Source organism: Gobio gobio, assembly GCF_949357685.1.
Source record: "Gobio gobio genome assembly, chromosome: 12".
Classification (NCBI taxonomy): domain Eukaryota; kingdom Metazoa; phylum Chordata; class Actinopteri; order Cypriniformes; family Gobionidae; genus Gobio; species Gobio gobio.
Window position 1 is genome coordinate 240001 of NC_137105.1, and position 21710 is coordinate 261710.

The 21710-nt window shown below is 44.8% G+C and overlaps 1 protein-coding gene across 2 annotated transcripts in view; it reads left to right on the forward strand.

The window, feature by feature from the left end:
- Window positions 1-21015, forward strand: part of plcb4b (phospholipase C, beta 4b) — a 115854-nt gene extending 94839 nt beyond the window's left edge. For both annotated transcript variants that reach the window (XM_079831024.1, XM_079831025.1), the window contains exons 33-40: window positions 181-296; window positions 2843-2918; window positions 6380-6555; window positions 8589-8690; window positions 8774-8831; window positions 18792-18878; window positions 19073-19109; window positions 20887-21015. In XM_079831024.1, coding sequence (XP_079687150.1) covers window positions 181-296; window positions 2843-2918; window positions 6380-6555; window positions 8589-8690; window positions 8774-8831; window positions 18792-18878; window positions 19073-19109; window positions 20887-20903 — 669 coding nt within the window. In that variant the 3' untranslated portion in view covers window positions 20904-21015. The remainder of the gene's footprint in view (window positions 1-180; window positions 297-2842; window positions 2919-6379; window positions 6556-8588; window positions 8691-8773; window positions 8832-18791; window positions 18879-19072; window positions 19110-20886) is intronic.
- Window positions 21016-21710: the final 695 nt, after the last annotated feature.

A 21710-nucleotide genomic window follows, 5' to 3' on the forward strand; every position in this document is an offset into this window, starting at 1 on the left:
CACACACACACACACACTCACACTCGCACACACTCACACACACACACCTCCACACACTCACACACACCTCCACACACACACACACACTCACACACACTCACTCACACACACACACACTCACACACACACACACACACTCACACACACTCACAGCTCTGATAGACCCGCTCTTCCCTGCAGGAACACAACGCCATGCAGAAATCTCACTGCACGCAGGTGGACAAACTGGTGGCTCAGCACGACAAGGAGAAGTTGACGCTGGAGAAGCTGCTGGAGAAGGCCATCAAGAAGAGAGGGTGAGCTCTGACCCTAACCTGACCCGCTCTCACTGTGACCCTAACCTGACCCGCTCTCGCTCTGACCCTAACCTGACCCGCTCTCACTCTGACCCTAACCTGACCCGCTCTCGCTCTGACCCTAACCTGACCCGTTCTCGCTCTGACCCTAACCTGACCCGCTCTCGCTCTGACCCTAACCTGACCCGCTCTCGCTCTGACCCTAACCTGACCCGCTCTCGCTCTGACCCTAACCTGACCCGCTCTTGCTCTGACCCTAACCTGACCCGCTCTCGCTCTGACCCTAACCTGACCCGCTCTCGCTCTGACCCTAACCTGACCCGTTCTCGCTCTGACCCTAACCTGACCCGCTCTCACTCTGACCCTAACCTGACCCGCTCTCGCTCTGACCCTAACCTGACCCGCTCTCGCTCTGACCCTAACCTGACCCGCTCTCGCTCTGACCCTAACCTGACCCGCTCTCACTCTGACCCTAACCTGACCCGCTCTCTCTCTGACCCTAACCTGACCCGCTCTCGCTCTGACCCTAACCTGACCCTAAACTGACCCGCTCTCGCTCTGACCCTAACCTGTCCCGCTCTCACTCTGACCCTAACCTGACCCGCTCTCGCTCTGACCCTAACCTGACCCGCTCTCGCTCTGACCCTAACCTGACCCGCTCTCGCTCTGACCCTAACCTGACCCTAAACTGACCTGCTCTCGCTCTGACCCTAACCTGACCCGCTCTCGCTCTGACCCTAACCTGACCCGCTCTCGCTCTGACCCTAACCTGACCCGCTCTCACTCTGACCCTAACCTGACCCGCTCTCGCTCTGACCCTAACCTGACCCGCTCTCTCTCTCTGACCCTAACCTGACCCGCTTTCGCTCTGACCCTAACCTGACCCGCTCTCGCTCTGACCCTAACCTGACCCTAAACTGACCCGCTCTCGCTCTGACCCTAACCTGACCCGCTCTCACTCTGACCCTAAACTGACCCGCTCTCACTCTGACCCTAACCTGACCCGCTCTCACTCTGACCCTAACCTGACCCGCTCTCACTCTGACCCTAACCTGACCCTAACCTGACCCGCTCTCGCTCTGACCCTAACCTGACCCGCTCTCGCTCTGACCCTAACCTGACCCACTCTCGCTCTGACCCTAACCTGACCCGCTCTCGCTCTGACCCTAACCTGACCCGCTCTTGCTCTGACCCTAACCTGACCCGCTCTCGCTCTGACCCTAACCTGACCCGTTCTCACTCTGACCCTAACCTGACCCGCTCTCGCTCTGACCCTAACCTGACCCGCTCTCGCTCTGACCCTAAACTGACCCGCTCTCGCTCTGACCCTAACCTGTCCCGCTCTCACTCTGACCCTAACCTGACCCGCTCTCGCTCTGACCCTAACCTGACCCGCTCTCGCTCTGACCCTAACCTGACCCGCTCTCGCTCTGACCCTAACCTGACCCTAAACTGACCCGCTCTCGCTCTGACCCTAACCTGACCCGCTCTCGCTCTGACCCTAACCTGACCCGCTCTCACTCTGACCCTAACCTGACCCGCTCTCGCTCTGACCCTAACCTGACCCGCTCTCTCTCTCTGACCCTAACCTGACCCGCTTTCGCTCTGACCCTAACCTGACCCGCTCTCGCTCTGACCCTAACCTGACCCTAAACTGACCCGCTCTCGCTCTGACCCTAACCTGACCCGCTCTCACTCTGACCCTAAACTGACCCGCTCTCACTCTGACCCTAACCTGACCCGCTCTCACTCTGACCCTAACCTGACCCGCTCTCACTCTGACCCTAACCTGACCCTAAACTGACCCGCTCTCGCTCTGACCCTAACCTGACCCGCTCTCACTCTGACCCTAAACTGACCCGCTCTCGCTCTGACCCTAACCTGACCCGCTCTCACTCTGACCCTAACCTGACCCGCTCTCACTCTGACCCTAACCTGACCCGCTCTCACTCTGACCCTAACCTGACCCGCTCTCACTCTGACCCTAAACTGATCCGCTCTCACTCTGACCCTAACCTGACCCGCTCTCACTCTGACCCTAACCTGACCCGCTCTCACTCTGACCCTAACCTGACCCGCTCTCACTCTGACCCTAACCTGACCCTAAACTGACCCGCTCTCGCTCTGACCCTAACCTGACCCGCTCTCACTCTGACCCTAAACTGACCCGCTCTCAGTCTGACCCTAACCTGACCCGCTCTCACTCTGACCCTAACCTGACCCGCTCTCACTCTGACCCTAACCTGACCCGCTCTCACTCTGACCCTAACCTGACCCGCTCTCACTCTGACCTTAACCTGACCCGCTCTCGCTCTGACCCTAACCTGACCCGCTCTCACTCTGACCCTAACCCGACCCGCTCTCGCTCTGACCCTAACCTGACCCGCTCTCGCTCTGACCCTAACCTGACCCGCTCTCACTCTGACCCTAAACTGACCCGCTCTCGCTCTGACCCTAACCTGACCCGCTCTCACTCTGACCCTAACCTGACCCGCTCTAGCTCTGACCCTAACCTGACCCGTCTCACTCTTCTCTTCTCCCTTTAGAGAGAACAACTGCTCCGAGCTGAAGAAGGAGACGGCCATAAAGGTTGAGATGCTCAGCACAGACCATAAAGAGAAGGTACTGATGACTATCCCATCATGCCTTGGTGTCGTATCAGTGCTTCACTCACACACTATGATGACAGATATCAGTCATGTTTGTGTGATCAGGTGTTTGTGTGATCAGGTGTTTGTGTGATCAGGTGTTTGTGTGATCAGGTGTGATCAGGTGTTTGTGTGATCAGGTGTTTGTGTGATCAGGTGTGATCAGGTGTTTGTGTGATCAGGTGTGATCAGGTGTGATCAGGTGTTTGTGTGATCAGGTGTTTGTGTGATCAGGTGTGATCAGGTGTGATCAGGTGTTTGTGTGATCAGGTGTGATCAGGTGTTTGTGTGATCAGGTGTGATCAGGTGTTTGTGTGATCAGGTGTGATCAGGTGTTTGTGTGATCGGGTGTTTGTGTGATCAGGTGTGATCAGGTGTGATCAGGTGTTTGTGTGATCGGGTGTTTGTGTAATCAGGTGTGATCAGGTGTGATCAGGTGTTTGTGTGATCAGATGTTTGTGTGATCAGGTGTGATCAGGTGTTTGTGTGATCAGGTGGGATCAGGTGTGATCAGGTGTTTGTGTGATCAGGTGTTTGTGTGATCAGGTGTTTGTGTGATCAGGTGTTTGTGTGATCGGGTGTTTGTATGATCAGGTGTTTGTGTGATCAGGTGTTTGTGTGATCAGGTGTTTGTATGATCAGGTGTTTGTGTGATCAGTTGTTTGTGTGATCAGGTGTTTGTATGATCAGGTGTTTGTATGATCAGGTGTTTGTGTGATCAGGTGTTTGTGTGATCAGGTGTTTGTGTGATCAGGTGTGATCAGGTGTTTGTGTGATCAGGTGTGATCAGGTGTGATCAGGTGTGATCAGGTGTGATCAGGTGTTTGTGTGATCAGGTGTTTGTGTGATCAGGTGTTTGTGTGATCAGGTGTTTGTGTGATCAGGTGTTTGTGTGATCAGGTGTTTGTGTGATCAGGTGTGATCAGGTGTGATCAGGTGTTTGTGTGATCAGGTGTTTGTGTGATCAGGTGTTTGTGTGATCAGGTGTGATCAGGTGTTTGTGTGATCAGTTTTTGTGTGATCAGGTGTTTGTGTGATCAGGTGTGATCAGGTGTGATCAGGTGTTTGTGTGATCAGGTGTGATCAGGTGTGATCAGGTGTTTGTGTGATCAGGTGTTTGTGTGATCAGTTTTTGTGTGATCAGGTGTTTGTGTGATCAGGTGTGATCAGGTGTTTGTGTGATCAGGTGTGATCAGGTGTTTGTGTGATCAGTTTTTGTGTGATCAGGTGTTTGTGTGATCAGGTGTGATCAGGTGTTTGTGTGATCAGGTGTGATCAGGTGTGATCAGGTGTGATCAGGTGTTTGTGTGATCAGGTGTGATCAGGTGTTTGTGTGATCAGGTGTGATCAGGTGTGATCAGGTGTTTGTGTGATCAGGTGTTTGTGTGATCAGGTGTTTGTGTGATCAGGTGTTTGTGTGATCAGGTGTGATCAGGTGTTTGTGTGATCAGGTGTGATCAGGTGTTTGTGTGATCAGGTGTTTGTGTGATCAGGTGTTTGTGTGATCAGGTGTTTGTGTGATCAGGTGTGATCAGGTGTTTGTGTGATCAGGTGTGATCAGGTGTGATCAGGTGTTTGTGTGATCAGGTGTGATCAGGTGTTTGTGTGATCAGGTGTGATCAGGTGTTTGTGTGATCAGGTGTTTGTGTGATCAGGTGTTTGTGTGATCAGGTGTTTGTGTGATCAGGTGTGATCAGGTGTTTGTGTGATCAGTTTTTGTGTGATCAGGTGTTTGTGTGATCAGGTGTTTGTGTGATCAGGTGTGATCAGGTGTTTGTGTGATCAGTTTTTGTGTGATCAGGTGTTTGTGTGATCAGGTGTGATCAGGTGTGATCAGGTGTTTGTGTGATCAGGTGTGATCAGGTGTTTGTGTGATCAGGTGTGATCAGGTGTGATCAGGTGTTTGTGTGATCAGGTGTGATCAGGTGTGATCAGGTGTTTGTGTGATCAGGTGTGATCAGGTGTGATCAGGTGTGATCAGGTGTTTGTGTGATCAGGTGTGATCAGGGGCCTATACCATGAAGCCGGTTTAGCTGGCTATCCAGATATGTTTAAGCTTAGTTTGTGCCAATCCTGGGTTTAAGATACCATTAAAGTTAACCTGCTCCAGGGCAGGTTATGTTCTGGATAAGAGATCTCAAACTGTGATCGGGTGTTTGTGTGATCAGGTGTTTGTGTGATCAGGTGTTTGTGTGATCAGGTGTTTGTGTGATCGGGTTTTTGTGTGATCGGGTGTTTGTGTGATCGGGTGTTTGTGTGATCGGGTGTTTGTATGATCGGGTGTTTGTATGATCGGGTGTTTGTGTGATCGGGTGTTTGTGTGATCGGGTGTTTGTGTGATCGGGTGTTTGTGTGATCAGGAGTTTGTGTGATCAGGTGTTTGTGTGATCAGGTGTGATCGGGTGTTTGTGTGATCGGGTGTTTGTGTGATCGGGTGTTTGTGTGATCAGGAGTTTGTGTGATCGGGTGTTTGTGTGATCGGGTGTTTGTGTGATCAGGTGTGATCAGGTGTTTGTGTGATCGGGTGTTTGTGTGATCGGGTGTTTGTGTGATCAGGAGTTTGTGTGATCGGGTGTTTGTGTGATCGGGTGTTTGTGTGATCGGGTGTTTGTGTGATCAGGTGTTTGTGTGATCGGGTGTTTGTGTGATCGGGTGTTTGTGTGATCAGGTGTTTGTATGATCGGGTGTTTGTGTGATCGGGTGTTTGTGTGATCAGGTGTTTGTGTGATCGGGTGTTTGTATGATCAGGTGTTTGTGTGATCAGGTGTTTGTATGATCAGGTGTTTGTATTATCAGGTGTTTGTGTGGTCGGTGTTTGTGTGATCAGGTGTTTGTGTGATCGGGTGTTTGTATGATCAGGTGTATGTATGATCAGGTGTATGTATGATCAGGTGTTTGTGTGATCGTGTGATCAGGTGTTTGTATGATCGGGTGTTTGTGTAATCAGGTGTTTGTATGATCAGGTGTTTGTGTGATCGTGTGATCAGGTGTTTGTATGATCGGGTGTTTGTGTGATCGGGTGTTTGTATGATCAGGTGTTTGTGTGATCAGGTGTTTGTATGATCAGGTGTTTGTGTGATCAGGTGTTTGTGTGATCAGGTGTTTGTGTGATCAGGTGTGATCAGGTGTTTGTGTGATCAGGTGTGATCAGGTGTTTGTGTAATCGGGTGTTTGTGTGATCAGGTTTTTGTGTGATCAGGTGTTTGTGTGATCAGGTTTTTGTGTGATCAGGTGTTTGTATGATCAGGTGTTTGTATGATCAGGTGTTTGTGTTCATGTTTTTACTCGCGTCTCAGCAGAAGAAATGAACCCCCCCCCCCCCCCCCAACACACACCTCAAAGAAGGCGGAGCCACGCCCAACTGTAACATCATCACCACGAACCAAGGAGTGAACTTTTTCCTCTGTGCTGTGTTTGGTGTGGATGTGTCCTCAGGTGAAGGACATGGTGGCCCAGCACACTAAAGAGTGGTCAGAGATGATCAACGGCCACAGCACAGAGGAGCAGGACATGAAGGACGCCCATGTGACGCAGCAGTGTGAGCTCTTGAGGAAGCTGCTGGCCAGCGTTCAGGAGCAACAGACGCTGCAGCTCAAGCTCATCCATGAGCGGTGAGTGACGTCCAGCACCACACATCACATGACCAGCGTCCGGCCAACCGCTCACGTTTCACTGTAGGGGTGAAGACTCGCTCGCTTTCTCAATGCATCCATTACAGATTTACGCTTTGACCTTAAAACATGGGGTTTTGCTTTTATGTATATGAGAGAGAGAGAGGATACCGAGCGAGAGAGAGATAGAGAGAATTATATATTAAACTATAAAATAAAACATAAATGAGATCATAAGTTAGTCATAGTGGCATTCATTAAAAATAACACGTCAAGCCAGAATGAATTATTTTAAAGCGAAAATTGGGTTCATCTCTTTCAGAAAGAATCCAGACATGCTTCCATATCTGCCATGAAACGTGAGGTTGCTAAACTATTACACTCACCTAAAGCATTATTAGGAACACCTGTTCAATTTCTCATTAATGCAATTATCTAATCAACCAATCACATGGCAGTTGCTTCAATGCATTTAGGGGTGTGGTCCTGGTCAAGACAATCTCCTGAACTCCACACTGAATGTCGGAATGGGAAAGAAAGGGGATTTAAGCAATTTTGAGCGTGGCATGGTTGTTGGTGCCAGACGGGCCGGTCTGACTATTTCACAATCTGCTCAGTTACTGGGATGGGCTACAACAGCAGAAGACCCCACCGGGTACCACTCATCTCCACTACAAAAAGGAAAAAGAGGCGACAATTTGCACAAGCTCAACAAAATTGGACAGTTGAAGACTAGAAAAATGTTGCCTGGTCTGATGAGTCTGGATTTCTGTTGAGACATTCAGATGGTAGAGTCAGAATTTGGCGTAAACAGAATGAGAACATGGATCCATCATGCCTTGTTACCACTGTGCAGGCTGGTGGTGGTGGTGTAATGGTGTGGGGGATGTTTTCTTGGCACACTTTAGGCCCCTTAGTGCCAATTGGGCATGGTTTAAATGCCACGGCCTACCTGAGCATTGTTTCTGTCCATGTCCATCCCTTTATGAGCACCATGTCCCCATCCTCTGATGGCTACTTCCAGCAGGATAATGCACCGTCACAAAGCTCCAATCATTTCAAACTGGTTTCTTGAACATGACAATGAGTTCACTGGACTAAAATGGCCCCACAGTCACCAGATCTCAACCCAATAGAGCATCTTTGGGATGTGGTGGAACGGGAGCTTCGTGCCCTGGATGTGCATCCCACAAATCTCCATCAACTGCAAGATGCTCTCCTATCAATATGGGCCAACATTTCTAAAGAATGCTTTCAGCACCTTGTTGAATCAATGCCACGTAGAATTAAGGCAGTTCTGAAGGCGAAAGGGGGTCAAACACAGTATTAGTGTGTGTTCCTAATAGTCCTTTAGGTGAGTGTATTCATTTGTAAAGGCTTTGAACTCGTGTTCTTGTATCTAACGCTTGTGTACACGAGCTGAGACTGACCTGAGATCTGATCGTAGCCACTGCTCATGTTCATACTGATGAAGCTCAGGGTTAGCGTGGACTTGGCCGTGCACAGTTTCTGTCGTACGTTCGTTTCATAAATGAGTCCCACTGGGAGAAACATTGACATAATAATGCACTTAAATATACAGTATGGAATCTGGTGATGAATGGGATGGAGATGTACCCGTGTGAGTCACAGATCCACAGCCGGCGGGGAACAGTGAAGCGTGTGCAGGTCTAGCGTAGAGCGTAGTATGCTAATGAATCGCATCTGATTAACACGCTCATCAGAGCCCGTATTATCCTCTTTATGATGCTGATGCGCCGTCTCATTTCGATGGAGATGCTGCCATAATTAACGGGCATTAATGTTGCATGAGTCTCTTTGAGTTCAGGAGGGCGTCTTTAGAGAGCGGCCCGTCGCGCGTCTATTGAACTCGAGTGTCTTTATTAATTATGCTGAGATTCCCCTCGGCGTGAACCCGTTCTCCGCTTGTTCTGCAGGATCTCCATGAGAAAGGCCCGTGACTCTCGATGATGTTTCATAACCACCATTCTCTGGGTCTTGTTTTGAAAATGTCCATTTTGTTTGATTGACAGGCAAAGCAAAGAGATGAAGGCCAATCAGGCGAAGACGTCCATGGAGAACAGCAAAGCCATCAGCCAGGACAAGAGCATCAAAAACAAGGCTGAGCGCGAGAGGTTAGCCACACAGGACCGCCATCGCCCCCCCCCACCGCCCGCCGCTACGACCTCTGACCTGTCTCTTGTGTGTTTGTGTGCAGGAGAGTTCGGGAGCTGAACAGCAGCAACACCAAAAAGTTCCTGGAGGAGAGAAAACGGGTCGGTTTATCTTTAGTTTGTTTCGTTGGGGCTACAGCATTACTGCGAACGATTACTGTCACGAGAGAAAACAGCAAACACACACAATTCAGATTCAGGCTTTATGCTATGGATTATCAGTCCTGTGGACGCTTGTCATTTAAACATTGTATCTCAAAATTCTAAACAAAGTTTACTAGTTTATATCTGACTGTGCTAAAAAAATCTGAATTGTTAAATATAAACTCGCAATTGTGGGGAAAAAGCCAAAATTGTGAGATCAAAAGTCACGATCACTTTTTGAACTTTTCCTACAGTGGCGGAAACTTCCATCCAGTCCTGAATCTTGTTTTGATTATTAATAGTTCATAATTCAGTGATGCTGACGTGGTGTTGACGTGACGCTGACGTGATGCTGACGTGACGCTGATGTGATGCTGACGTGGTGTTGACGTGGTGTTGACGTGCCGTTGGCGTGGTGTTGACGTGACGCTGATGTGAAGTTAACGTGGTGTTGACGTGATGCTGACGTGGTGTTGACATGATGCTGACGTGGTGTTGATGTGGTGTTGACATGATGCTGACGTGGTGTTGACATGATGCTGACGTGGTGTTGATGTGGTGTTGACATGATGCTGACGTGGTGTTGACATGATGCTGACGTGGTGTTGACGTGCCGTTGGCGTGGTGTTGACGTGACGCTGATGTGAAGTTAACGTGGTGTTGACGTGATGCTGACGTGGTGTTGACATGATGCTGACGTGGTGTTGACGTGCCGTTGGCGTGGTGTTGACGTGACGCTGATGTGAAGTTAACGTGGTGTTGACGTGATGCTGACGTGCTGTTGACATGTTGCTGACGTGGTGTTGACGTGACGCTGACGTGGTGTTGACATGATGCTGACGTGATGCTGACGTGGTGTTGACGTGACGCTGACGTGATGCTGACGTGGTGTTGACGTGATGCTGACGTGGTGTTGACATGATGCTGACGTGATGCTGACGTGATGCTGACGTGGTGTTGACGTGACGCTGACGTGGTGTTGACATGATGCTGACGTGATGCTGACGTGGTGTTGACGTGACGCTGACGTGATGCTGACGTGGTGTTGACGTGATGTTGACGTGATGTTGACGTGGTGTTGACATGATGCTGACGTGATGCTGACGTGGTGTTGACGTGACGCTGACGTGGTGTTGACATGATGCTGACGTGATGCTGACGTGGTGTTGACGTGACGCTGACGTGATGCTGACGTGGTGTTGACGTGATGTTGACGTGATGTTGACGTGGTGTTGACATGATGCTGACGTGGTGTTGACGTGGTGTTGACGTGCCGTTGGCGTGGTGTTGACGTGACGCTGATGTGAAGTTAACGTGGTGTTGACGTGCTGTTGACATGTTGCTGACGTGATGCTGACGTGGTGTTGACGTGCCGTTGACGTGCCGTTGGCGTGGTGTTGATGTGACGCTGATGTGAAGTTAACGTGGTGTTGACGTGATGCTGACGTGGTGTTGACGTGATGCTGACGTGATGCTGACGTGGTGTTGACGTGATGTTGACGTGATGTTGACGTGGTGTTGACATGATGCTGACGTGATGCTGACGTGGTGTTGACGTGACGCTGACGTGGTGTTGACATGATGCTGACGTGATGCTGACGTGGTGTTGACGTGACGCTGACGTGATGCTGACGTGGTGTTGACGTGATGTTGACGTGATGTTGACGTGGTGTTGACATGATGCTGACGTGGTGTTGACGTGGTGTTGACGTGCCGTTGGCGTGGTGTTGACATGATGCTGACGTGGTGTTGACGTGGTGTTGACGTGCCGTTGGCGTGGTGTTGACGTGACGCTGATGTGAAGTTAACGTGGTGTTGACGTGCTGTTGACATGTTGCTGACGTGATGCTGACGTGGTGTTGACGTGCCGTTGACGTGCCGTTGGCGTGGTGTTGATGTGACGCTGATGTGAAGTTAACGTGGTGTTGACGTGATGCTGACGTGCTGTTGACATGTTGCTGACGTGATGCTGACGTGGTGTTGACGTGACGCTGACGTGATGCTGACGTGGTGTTGACGTGATGCTGACGTGGTGTTGACATGATGCTGACGTGATGCTGACGTGGTGTTGACGTGACGCTGACGTGATGCTGACGTGGTGTTGACGTGATGTTGATGTGGTGTTGACATGATGCTGACGTGGTGTTGACGTGGTGTTGACGTGACGCTGATGTGAAGTTAACGTGGTGTTGACGTGCTGTTGACATGTTGCTGACGTGATGCTGACGTGGTGTTGACGTGACACTGACGTGATGCTGACGTGGTGTTGACGTGATGCTGACGTGGTGTTGACGTGATGCTGACGTGGTGTTGACATGATGCTGACGTGGTGTTGACGTGACGCTGACGTGATGCTGACGTGGTGTTGACGTGGTGTTGACATGATGCTGACGTGGTGTTGACATAATACTGACGTGGTGTTGACGTGGTGTTGACGTGCCGTTGGCGTGGTGTTGACGTGACGCTGATGTGAAGTTAAAGTGGTGTTGACGTGATGCTGACGTGCTATTGACATGACGTTGGCGTGGTGTTGACGTGACGCTGACGTGATGTTAACGTGGTGTTGATGTGACGCTGACGTGGGGCCCTATCTTGCACCCAGCGCAATTGACTTTGTACACCGACGCATGTGTCATTCCTATTTTGCACCCGCGCAAAGCGCGCTTTTCCCTCCACAGAAGCACGTCGCTAAACTAGTGAATGAACTTGCGCTCCCTGGGCGGTTCAGCGCAAAAAAGGAGGCGTGTTCCGGCGCAAACAATCCCTGGTGCTATTTTGCTGTTCCATTAAACAATTGCGCCACTGACCAGAAAAAACCTAGTCTAAAGTCAGTGGCGCGTTGCGCGTTGTTCATTATGCTATTTTAAGGGCGCATGCTTGACCATAATGTATAGCGTGCACAACGCGCATACACTTTGCTCATGTAATCTACACAGATGCAACAGTTATTTTTGCAAATCATAAATTGTTACACTAAAAAAATATTAACACATGAGATGACGGAAATCATTGTGGTGTGCCACGAAGATGTGAAAAAATAGGCATAAATCTAGCTTACAAATGATTCAGGCTAATTGTAATAATTAAGGATAAGACCTGTTTGCCCAATAGTGGCAAGACATATATGTATATCAGGACATCTGACAAATTGGTTTGTCCGTCAAGAACCAGGAAAAAAAATCGACTGAAAAACTGAAAAAACTGAAAGACTGAAAAAAAAAAAGACTGTGAAATCACCTTTACCATAATGTACAACATTACAACTTCACTTCTCTGTCTTTCACTGCTCTAACAAGCACATCAGTCTCCTCGGCTGTGAACCGCTCCTGGCGTGCGCCTGGTAAATACGCCATAATAATAGCAATCCATAATGGAACTTGCGCACCTGCTTTTAAAGGGAATGTTGGATGACGCTCGGATTGGTTTATTCACGTTACGCCCAAACCACACCTATGAATAATGAAGCTACTTCAGACCAACCCATTTTAGATTTGCGCCGGGCGCAAGAGCCATTTATCCCGCCGGGAAAATAACAACAGCGCCGAGACCCGCCCACAAAGTTACTTGCGCTTCGCGCTTTGACACTTGCGTTTCAGATCGTTAAAATAGGGCCCGTGGTGTTGACGTGATGTTGGCGTGGTGTTGACGTGGCGCTGACGTGATGTTAACGTGGTGTTGATGTGACGCTGACGTGGTGTTGACGTGATGTTGGCGTGGTGTTGACGTGACGCTGATTTGAAGTTAACATGGTGTTGACGTGTATGGCGCTCGCTTTGTGTCATTTCTTTCCTAACCACGCTTAAAGACGTGTTAACATGCGTGTGACATGAGTGTGGAGAACGTCTACACGTCTGAACGTCTGCCCGTCTGTACGTCTGCCCGTCTGAACGTCAAATGCCCGATAATTAAGCTATTATTAAAATAGATTAAATATTACTTGGTAAGTTCTACATACATAAATGTAAATGGTCTGGTAGGATTCCCAATATTACCCATTTCAAGGCTGATCTGAAGAATTACTTTGAAACGTTACAAGGACTCTGACACCGCAAAGCAATAGAACTATGGAGATTTACAAAGAATTAAACTCCTCTTCTTTAAATTAAGTACACTAATATACCCTTCTTTTTGTTGTTTGTTGTTGTTGGTATTCTTATTTTATTTTATTATTTTTACCCCTTCTTCTTCAATGTTCAAAATCCTTGATTTGAATGTTATCTTACCTGATGTTAAACATTTTATAACTGTTTCATGATGTCATGGAATTTTTCAAAGAATTTTATGTGAAACATTTGTATGTTTTGAAATGTTAAAATTATATTTTTTGGAGAATTAAAAAAAATTGATTAAGTAATTTAGATGAAGTAGTAATTTAGATTAAGTAAAAGCACATTCATAGCTATAACATTATAGTGCATAGCCATATATTTAACATTCTTGAAGAATATCAAGAAAATACTGTTTAGGTTTGTGATTAAAAAAAAACTAATCTCACAACAGTAAAAAGCTTTAAATTATTTTACATTATCAATTATGTGTGAACTAGGGGTTATGAAATATACAATAATAGGTAAAAAGAGTCTCTCTATAGTGGATATCGTTTTATGAACGTCTTTAAAGCTCATTTGAAAAATACATTTAAAACCGCCAGTAGATGGCAGCAATGAACTGTTCTATTAAGATTACTGGAAAATGTTCAACCTATTCTTTCAAAAACACAAATATATATTTAATAACACCCACACAACTACACCTCTTAGACAAGTGCAAGTGTTTTCTGCTGTGGTGCTGTTTGGAACTATATTTTCATTGACTATTGTGTGAAATTAACAGTCATTAAAAGTTTATCTGCAGGCATTCTGGTTTTCTAATGATTAATTTTTTATAAGCAAAAAACTGCACATATTAAATAAATATTTCCAAATTTGTGTTTTACTTGGTATTTTTCCTCAACTTTTGTCTCAATTGGCAGTTAAGTTTCATGTATATAAATATTTTCCAAATTCTATTACCAAGAAGTGAAACATTATGTGAATTTAAAGTGGCTGCGTTAAGTAAGGGATAATCCACGGCTAGCCATGACGTAGAGGCAAAGAACCGCATGACGCGAAGCGGATATATTTCTTATATAAGAAATACAGCCTAAATGAATGTGACGTTGTTGGTTCCCATGACATGCACTCTAAAAAAAAAAAAAATGGTGGGCACTAAAAGTGGTTCTTGGTCGTAATCATAGGGGAAGCACTTGTGGGTCTATATTGCACCATATTTTCACATGTTCAGTATATGGTGGTGCTATCAGCTCAGCCAAAGAATCACTGAAGAACCCCTGAAGCACCAAGATTAGTGCTACAGCACTTAAAAAGGTTCCCCTATGATTACGAGCCAAGAACCACTTTTATTGTCATATAGCACCTTTTTTGTGTGTTACATTTTAATGTTTTAACTGCCAGTTCTCTGAAATTGACATCCCAGATAAGTAAAGTAAGATGTGCAAATAGATGCATATTGTTTTCACCTGCATGAAATAAAACACTTGACACTAAAATGACCTGAGATTACCACTATAATAATAATAATGGATTTTTTTTATAACACACTTTTCATTCCAACGAATCTCAAAGTGCAACAATGGAAAAAGGGAAAAATAACAAAAATGAAACACTAAAAATATAGACCAATACAAATAATCACCACATAAAAGCCTTTCTGAACAGAAAAGTCTTGAGTTGAGCTTTAGAATGGTCCAAGCTCTCTCCTGCTCTCAGCTCTGGGGAGGCGGTTCCCCAGCCCAGTATAGCTCAGTCATGGGCCTGGAAGTTGAAGAAGCAGGTGGCCTGATGATCTGAGGCTGCTGGTGGAGGATTTCAGAGTGACGAGTTCCTGTAGATATGGCGCTGCATGTCCAGTGATGCATTTATGTTTGAGCAGGAGGATTATATATATATATATATATATATATATATATATATATATATATATATATATATATATATATATATATATATATATATATATATATATATATATATATATATATATATATATATATATATATATATATATATATATTACTATTTAATTACTATAATCAGTAGATGGCTGCAGAGGCACAGTTATTTTCTCATTAGCATGTCCACTCCCTGATGTCTAGGAAGCAGTCATGTATTTCTGTACATTCTGTACCGAATACAACAATGCATAAGCAGTTTCTGAAAGGAGCAATGTTCAATATACATTTGATTTTTTTAAATATCTGAAGTGCTGTAAATGCCTTAGAGATTTGTTCAGTGCATCTTGGGAAAAGTTATATTCCATAACAAGATAAATGAGTCAAATGAAAATTAAAAAAACATTTTTTTTTTAATAAAAACAAAAAGTTGGTAGCCTAATAGCCTATCATTTGTAGCATATCTCAACAACAAAATGATGGATTTAAATGGTCAGAGTATGACTTTAGTAATCGTCTGCATGCCGGTCCTGTTCCTGTAAACCTATTTAGGCCTTTACAGATACATAGCTCTACTCTGCTCTTAAGCACACGCAAAACACTCATAAATGCTACACTAAATCTTTAAATCAGGGGAATAAAACAAGTTTGTTACATAAATATAAAAAGTACAGTAAAAACGAGCATTCACTTAGCAATATCGCAGTTAATGAAGTAGACGTTTTCAAGGCAGGAGTACAATAGCTTGTTAAAATACGATCATCATTTATTTCCTTCGCGGTTGCAGCTTTAGTATTTATTTTATTGTTGTTTAACAGACACGTTAACAATGAATGAATGAAAAGAGATTTGTGTGGGTTTTCTCTTCTTTTTTGACTTGTGAAACCAACTTGACTTGTTAAAACTGAATTAATGTTTTAGTGGATAAAGTGTGCTAAATTAGTTAATGTCATAAAACAGAAGATTACTAAACAATTATCTTCAATACCAATTATCTTTTTTTTAATCAACCATATATTTGTCTCAGGCAAAACATTGTTTTTAAGCGTAACACTTTACAAGAAGGTTTCATTTACCTTAATGATGAATGAACAATAAGCAATAGGCTATATGGCTACTTGATATTTATTAATATTTGTTAGTAGGCTATTTAATTCAGCTCATATTTCTAACAAATGAAATTCCGAGCCAAAATAACGAAATGGTAAAAACTTTTAGCTACCACCATGCCAATGCAAACATTTCGCTCTTTTAATTGTTATCAGTGTTTGAATAACACGTCTCCTTCCATTAAACATAATGGCTAGGCGGTGGCTGGGATACACATAATCCCAACATACATGACATCATTTTCGGAATAACTTTTCACGAGAGAAAAAAATGTTTTAGTCGCATAACATCTGTTAATGGAAACGCTGTCATTTCGCAATAGGTTTTATTGACATTTAGAAAATATCTCAAAAGTTTTTCGCAAATCTGTAATGGAAACGCGGCTGTGACTGAGCTTGTTTAAGAGAAAAAATTGCTGAGTAGAGTGTGTTTTTATGGTATTGTTTGGTTTGGTATTTTCTTGATACACTACAGTGAACGTCTATAAATGCCTCGATGTAGCCTACTTGGTGGGGCGGGGTTAGGGGGCCCGTACAATTTATTTTGCATTAGACGTTCAGACGGGCAGACGTGCAGACGTTCTTCACACGCATGTCACACGCACGTAGTCACATTTGTCAATTTAGATCGTTGTGACGTTCAGACGTAATCCACACGTTTACTTCTAACGTGACGCCGCCGTGACGTCTGCATAGATCAACAGCTACACGTTGCTGACGTGTGTACGTGACGTAATATTTGCGTGTACGTCTCCATATAAAACAAATGGAGACGTACACGCACGTATACACGTGTGTTGTCTGTCGTGCTTGTCAGTCTCGTCGCCGAATGGTACATTCCGAGCGCCATAGATGTGAAGCTGACGTGACGCTGACGTGACGCTGACGTGGTGTTGATGAGACGCTGACGTGGTTTTAACGTGATGCTGACGTGGTGTTGACGTGATGCTGACGTGGTTTTGACGTGGTGTTGACGTGACGCTGACGTGATGTTGCCGTGACGCTGACGTGAAGCTGCCGTGGTGTTGACGTGAAACTGACGTGGTGTTGACATGAAACTGACGTGGTGTTGACGTGACATTGGCATGGTGTTGACGTGACGCTGATGTGGTGTTGACATGATGCTGACGTGGTGTTGACATGATGCTGACGTGGTGTTGACGTGACACTGACGTGGTGTTGACGTGATGCTGACGTGGAGTTGACTTGGTGTTGACGTGATGCTGACGTGACGCTGATGTGACGCTGACGTGATGCTGACGTGATGCTGACGTGGAGTTGACGTGATGCTGACGTGATGCTGACGTGGAGTTGACGTGATGCTGACGTGACACTGACGTGGTGTTGACGTGACGCTGACGTGGTGTTGACGTGACACTGACGTGATGCTGACGTGACACTGACGTGGTGTTGACATGAAACTGACGTGGTGTTGACGTGACATTGGCATGGTGTTGACGTGACGCTGATGTGGTGTTGACGTGACACTGACGTGGTGTTGACATGATGCTGACGTGGTGTTGACGTGACACTGACGTGGTGTTGACGTGATGCTAACGTGGAGTTGACTTGGTGTTGACGTGATGCTGACGTGACGCTGATGTGATGCTGACATGATGCTGACGTGATGCTGACGTGGATTTGACGTGATGCTGACGTGATGCTGACGTGATGCTGACGTGATGCTGACGTGGAGTTGACGTGATGCTGACGTGACACTGACGTGGTGTTGACGTGACGCTGACGTGGTGTTGACGTGACACTGACGTGACACTGACGTGATGCTGACGTGACACTGACGTGGTGTTGACGTGACGCTGACGTGGTGTTGACTTGATGCTGGCGTGATGCTGACGTAGTTTTGACGTGATGCTGACATGATGCTGACATGATGCTGACGTGATGCTGACGTGATGCTGACGTGACACTGACGTGGTGTTGATGTGACGCTGACGTGGTGTTGACGTGATGCTGACGTGATGCTGACGTAGTTTTGACGTGACGCTGACGTGACACTGACGTAATGCTGACGTGATGCTGACGTGACACTGACGTGGTGTTGATGTGACGCTGACGTGGTGTTGACGTGATGCTGACGTGACACTGACATGGTGTTGATGTGACGCTGACGTGGTGTTGACGTGATGCTGACGTGATGCTGACGTAGTTTTGACGTGATGCTGACGTGACACTGACGTGGTGTTGACGTGACGCTGACGTGGTGTTGACGTGATGCTGACGTGATGCTGACGTAGTTTTGACGTGATGCTGACGTGACACTGACGTGATGCTGACGTGACACTGACGTGGTGTTGACGGGATGCTGACGTGATGCTGACGTGATGCTGACGTGGTGTTGACGTGATGCTGACGTGATGCTGACGTGGTGTTGACGTGATGCTGACATGATGCTGACGTGACACTGACGTGATGCTGACGTGACGCTGACGTGGTGTTGACGTGGTGTTGACGTGATGCTGACGTGATGCTGACGTGATGCTGACGTGATGCTGACGTGATGCTGACGTGATGCTGACGTGATGCTGACGTGGTGTTGACGGGATGCTGACGTGATGCTGACGTGGTGTTGACGTGATGCTGACGTGATGCTGACGTGATGCTGACGTGGTGTTGACGTGATGCTGACGTGATGCTGACGTGACGCTGACGTGGTGTTGACGTGATGCTGACGTGGTGTTGACGTGATGCTGACGTGATGCTGACGTGGTGTTGACATGATGCTGACATGATGCTGACGTGACGCTGACGTGGTTTTGACGTGACGCTGACGTGGTGTTGACGCGTTGTTGATCTTGTGTTGACATGATGTTGACATGCTCTTCCGTGTTCTCGTCTCAGTTGGCCATGAAGCAGGCGAAGGAGCTGGAGCAGCTGCAGAAGAACCAGCGCGAGCAGCTGGAGAAACTCGAGAAGTTCAATGAGCAGGTAAAGCCTGCAGCCGTCACTGCCTCAGAACGGGTTTACCAGCCAAACCTGCTTGATTTTGGTAGTTAACCCAAACAAATGGTCACCCCTCTCTTGATTTCTTATGATTTGCATTTTGTCCTCCATTTCTCATATTTTGTACGTGTGACATCTGAAGCCATGCCTTAAATATGATTTGCCTTTTCTTTGAACAGCTTTTGAAATCACATCATGCAAACAGTCAGACTCCAGGTAGGCTCATCACCGCTCTCCTCTGTCTTCAGTTTCTGCCTTATTGAGCCTCGACACACGGGTTACTGCTTCTCCAACCACTACTCAACACAACATGATGTTCTTCCTCTCGTTTTCCACCACTAATATCTAAACATTCTGAAATCAAGATATAGTTACTGGAGACGTAAAATAACTGAAGATATTAAATCTTGTTTTTGAAAAATGTATAAAAAAATGAGTTTTTGATTAAAACGTCAAATGCTGTCCATCACATACATAATGTTTAGTTCCGTAAGGTCCCGCCCATTTGACAGCTCTGCCAATCATCATAGAGAAGCCCGGCATCTGGCAGTCGATTGGACGGTGAGCTTGTTGAGTTAGTTAGTTAGTTAGTTAGTTAGTTAGTTAGTTAGTTAGTTAGTTAGTTAGTTAGTTAGTTAGTTAGTTAGTTAGTTAGTTAGTTAGTTCGTTAGTTCGTTGATTAGTTCGTTAGTTAGTAAGTTAGTTAGTTAGTTAGTTAGTTAGTTAGTTAGTTAGTTAGTTAGTTAGTTAGTTAGTTAGTTAGTTCGTTAGTTCGTTGATTAGTTAGTAAGTTAGTTAGTTAGTTAGTTGATTAGTTAGTTAGTTAGTTAGTTAGTTCGTTAGTTCGTTGATTAGTTCGTTAGTTAGTTAGTTAGTTAGTTAGTTAGTTAGTTAGTTAGTTAGTTAGTTAGTTAGTTAGTTGATTAGTTGTATTCTAATCCTGTCATTGCAGCACTTCTGATGAACCTGTTGAGAGTCTCAGTGTGATTTACTGTCACCACACCGTAGTTCTGTCTCTATGCACATGTTCAACGGTGTTATGAATCGATACTCATCACTGTCCACATGAGTCATTTCACTCTGTGAGTCACTCTATCACTGAACACAAGTGTTTGAAAGTGTTCGCTACAGCCTCCAGTATGAATCAGAGCGTTCAGCATGTGATTGGGATGTTCAGGGATGGGAATCATGAAGAATATAACAATACTGTTTCTGATTTCATGAATTCATATTTTAGTAATATCGCTCTCATTTTAAATGGGACCCGATGAGAGTAACACCTGTGGTTCAGTGAGTGAATCAAGAGTCGTGAGAGTGAGGGAACGAGTCATCGGATGATTCAAACGCTGGGGGTTTTCCTGTCATGTGACAGCTACTTCCTTCATCACATCCAATGATTTGATGGAGTTTTTTAGGTAGTTGTAGGTAACACTTTAAAACGCTTTGTTCACATTAGTTAACAAGAAATAACGATTAACAATTGTATTCGTATTAACTGACATTAACAAAGATTAATAAATACTGTAACAAGTGTATTGCTCGATGATAGTTAATGCATGAACTATTGAGACAATATGATAAAGTGATAAAAACATTCTGCTTCTTTTTATAAAACAGCCCAATAATAAAAGAATATAAGTTACTTAGACTTTTTCTCTTCATTACAAACCCAGGGTCGATTTTTACATGGTCTCACCAAAAAATATGAAAATCATGTTCATTTAGTAACTGAATAAGTCTCTGTATGAACAGCAATCTTTATAATAACGGTAGTTAATGCACACAACAATGAGCGATACGTTTGTTACAGTATTAATAATCAGTGTTAACATTAGTTCTTGTAAGCTCCACTAACTTAATTCATTAGTAAATGTTGAAATAAACATGAACTAGAATTAATAAATGCTGTAGAAGGAATTCATCATTCATAAATAACCAATGTCAACAAATGAAACCATATTGTAAAAAATGTTACCGTTGTTTTTAATTCTAGACAACAGATCTGGATGAATGAACGAATGAATCATCTATCTATCTATCTATCTATCTATCTATCTATCTATCTATCTATCTATCTATCTATCTATCTATCTATCTATCTATCTATCATCTATCTATCTATCTATCTATCTATCTATCTATCTATCTATCATCTATCTATCTATCTATCTATCTATCTATCTATCTATCTATCTATCTATCTATCTATCTATCATCTATCATCTATCTATCTATCTATCAATCTATCTATCTATCTATCCATCTATCATCTATCTATCTATCTATCTATCATCTATCTATCTATCTATCTATCTATCTATCTATCTATCTATCTATCTATCTATCTATCTATCTATCTATCTATCATCTATCTATCTATCTATCTATCTATCTATCATCTATCATCTATCTATCTATCTATCTATCTATCTATCTATCTATCTATCTATCTATCTATCTATCTATCCATCTATCCATCTATCATCTATCTATCTATCTATCTATCTATCTATCTATCTATCTATCTATCTATCTATCTATCTATCTATCTATCATCTATCTATCTATCTATCTATCTATCTATCTATCTATCTATCTATCTATCTATCTATCTATCATCTATCTATCTATCTATCTATCTATCTATCTATCTATCTATCTATCTATCTATCTATCTATCTATCTATCATCTATCTATCTATCATCTATCTATCTATCTATCTATCTATCTATCTATCTATCTATCTATCATCTATCATCTATCATCTATCATCTATCATCTATCATCTATCATCTATCATCTATCATCTATCATCT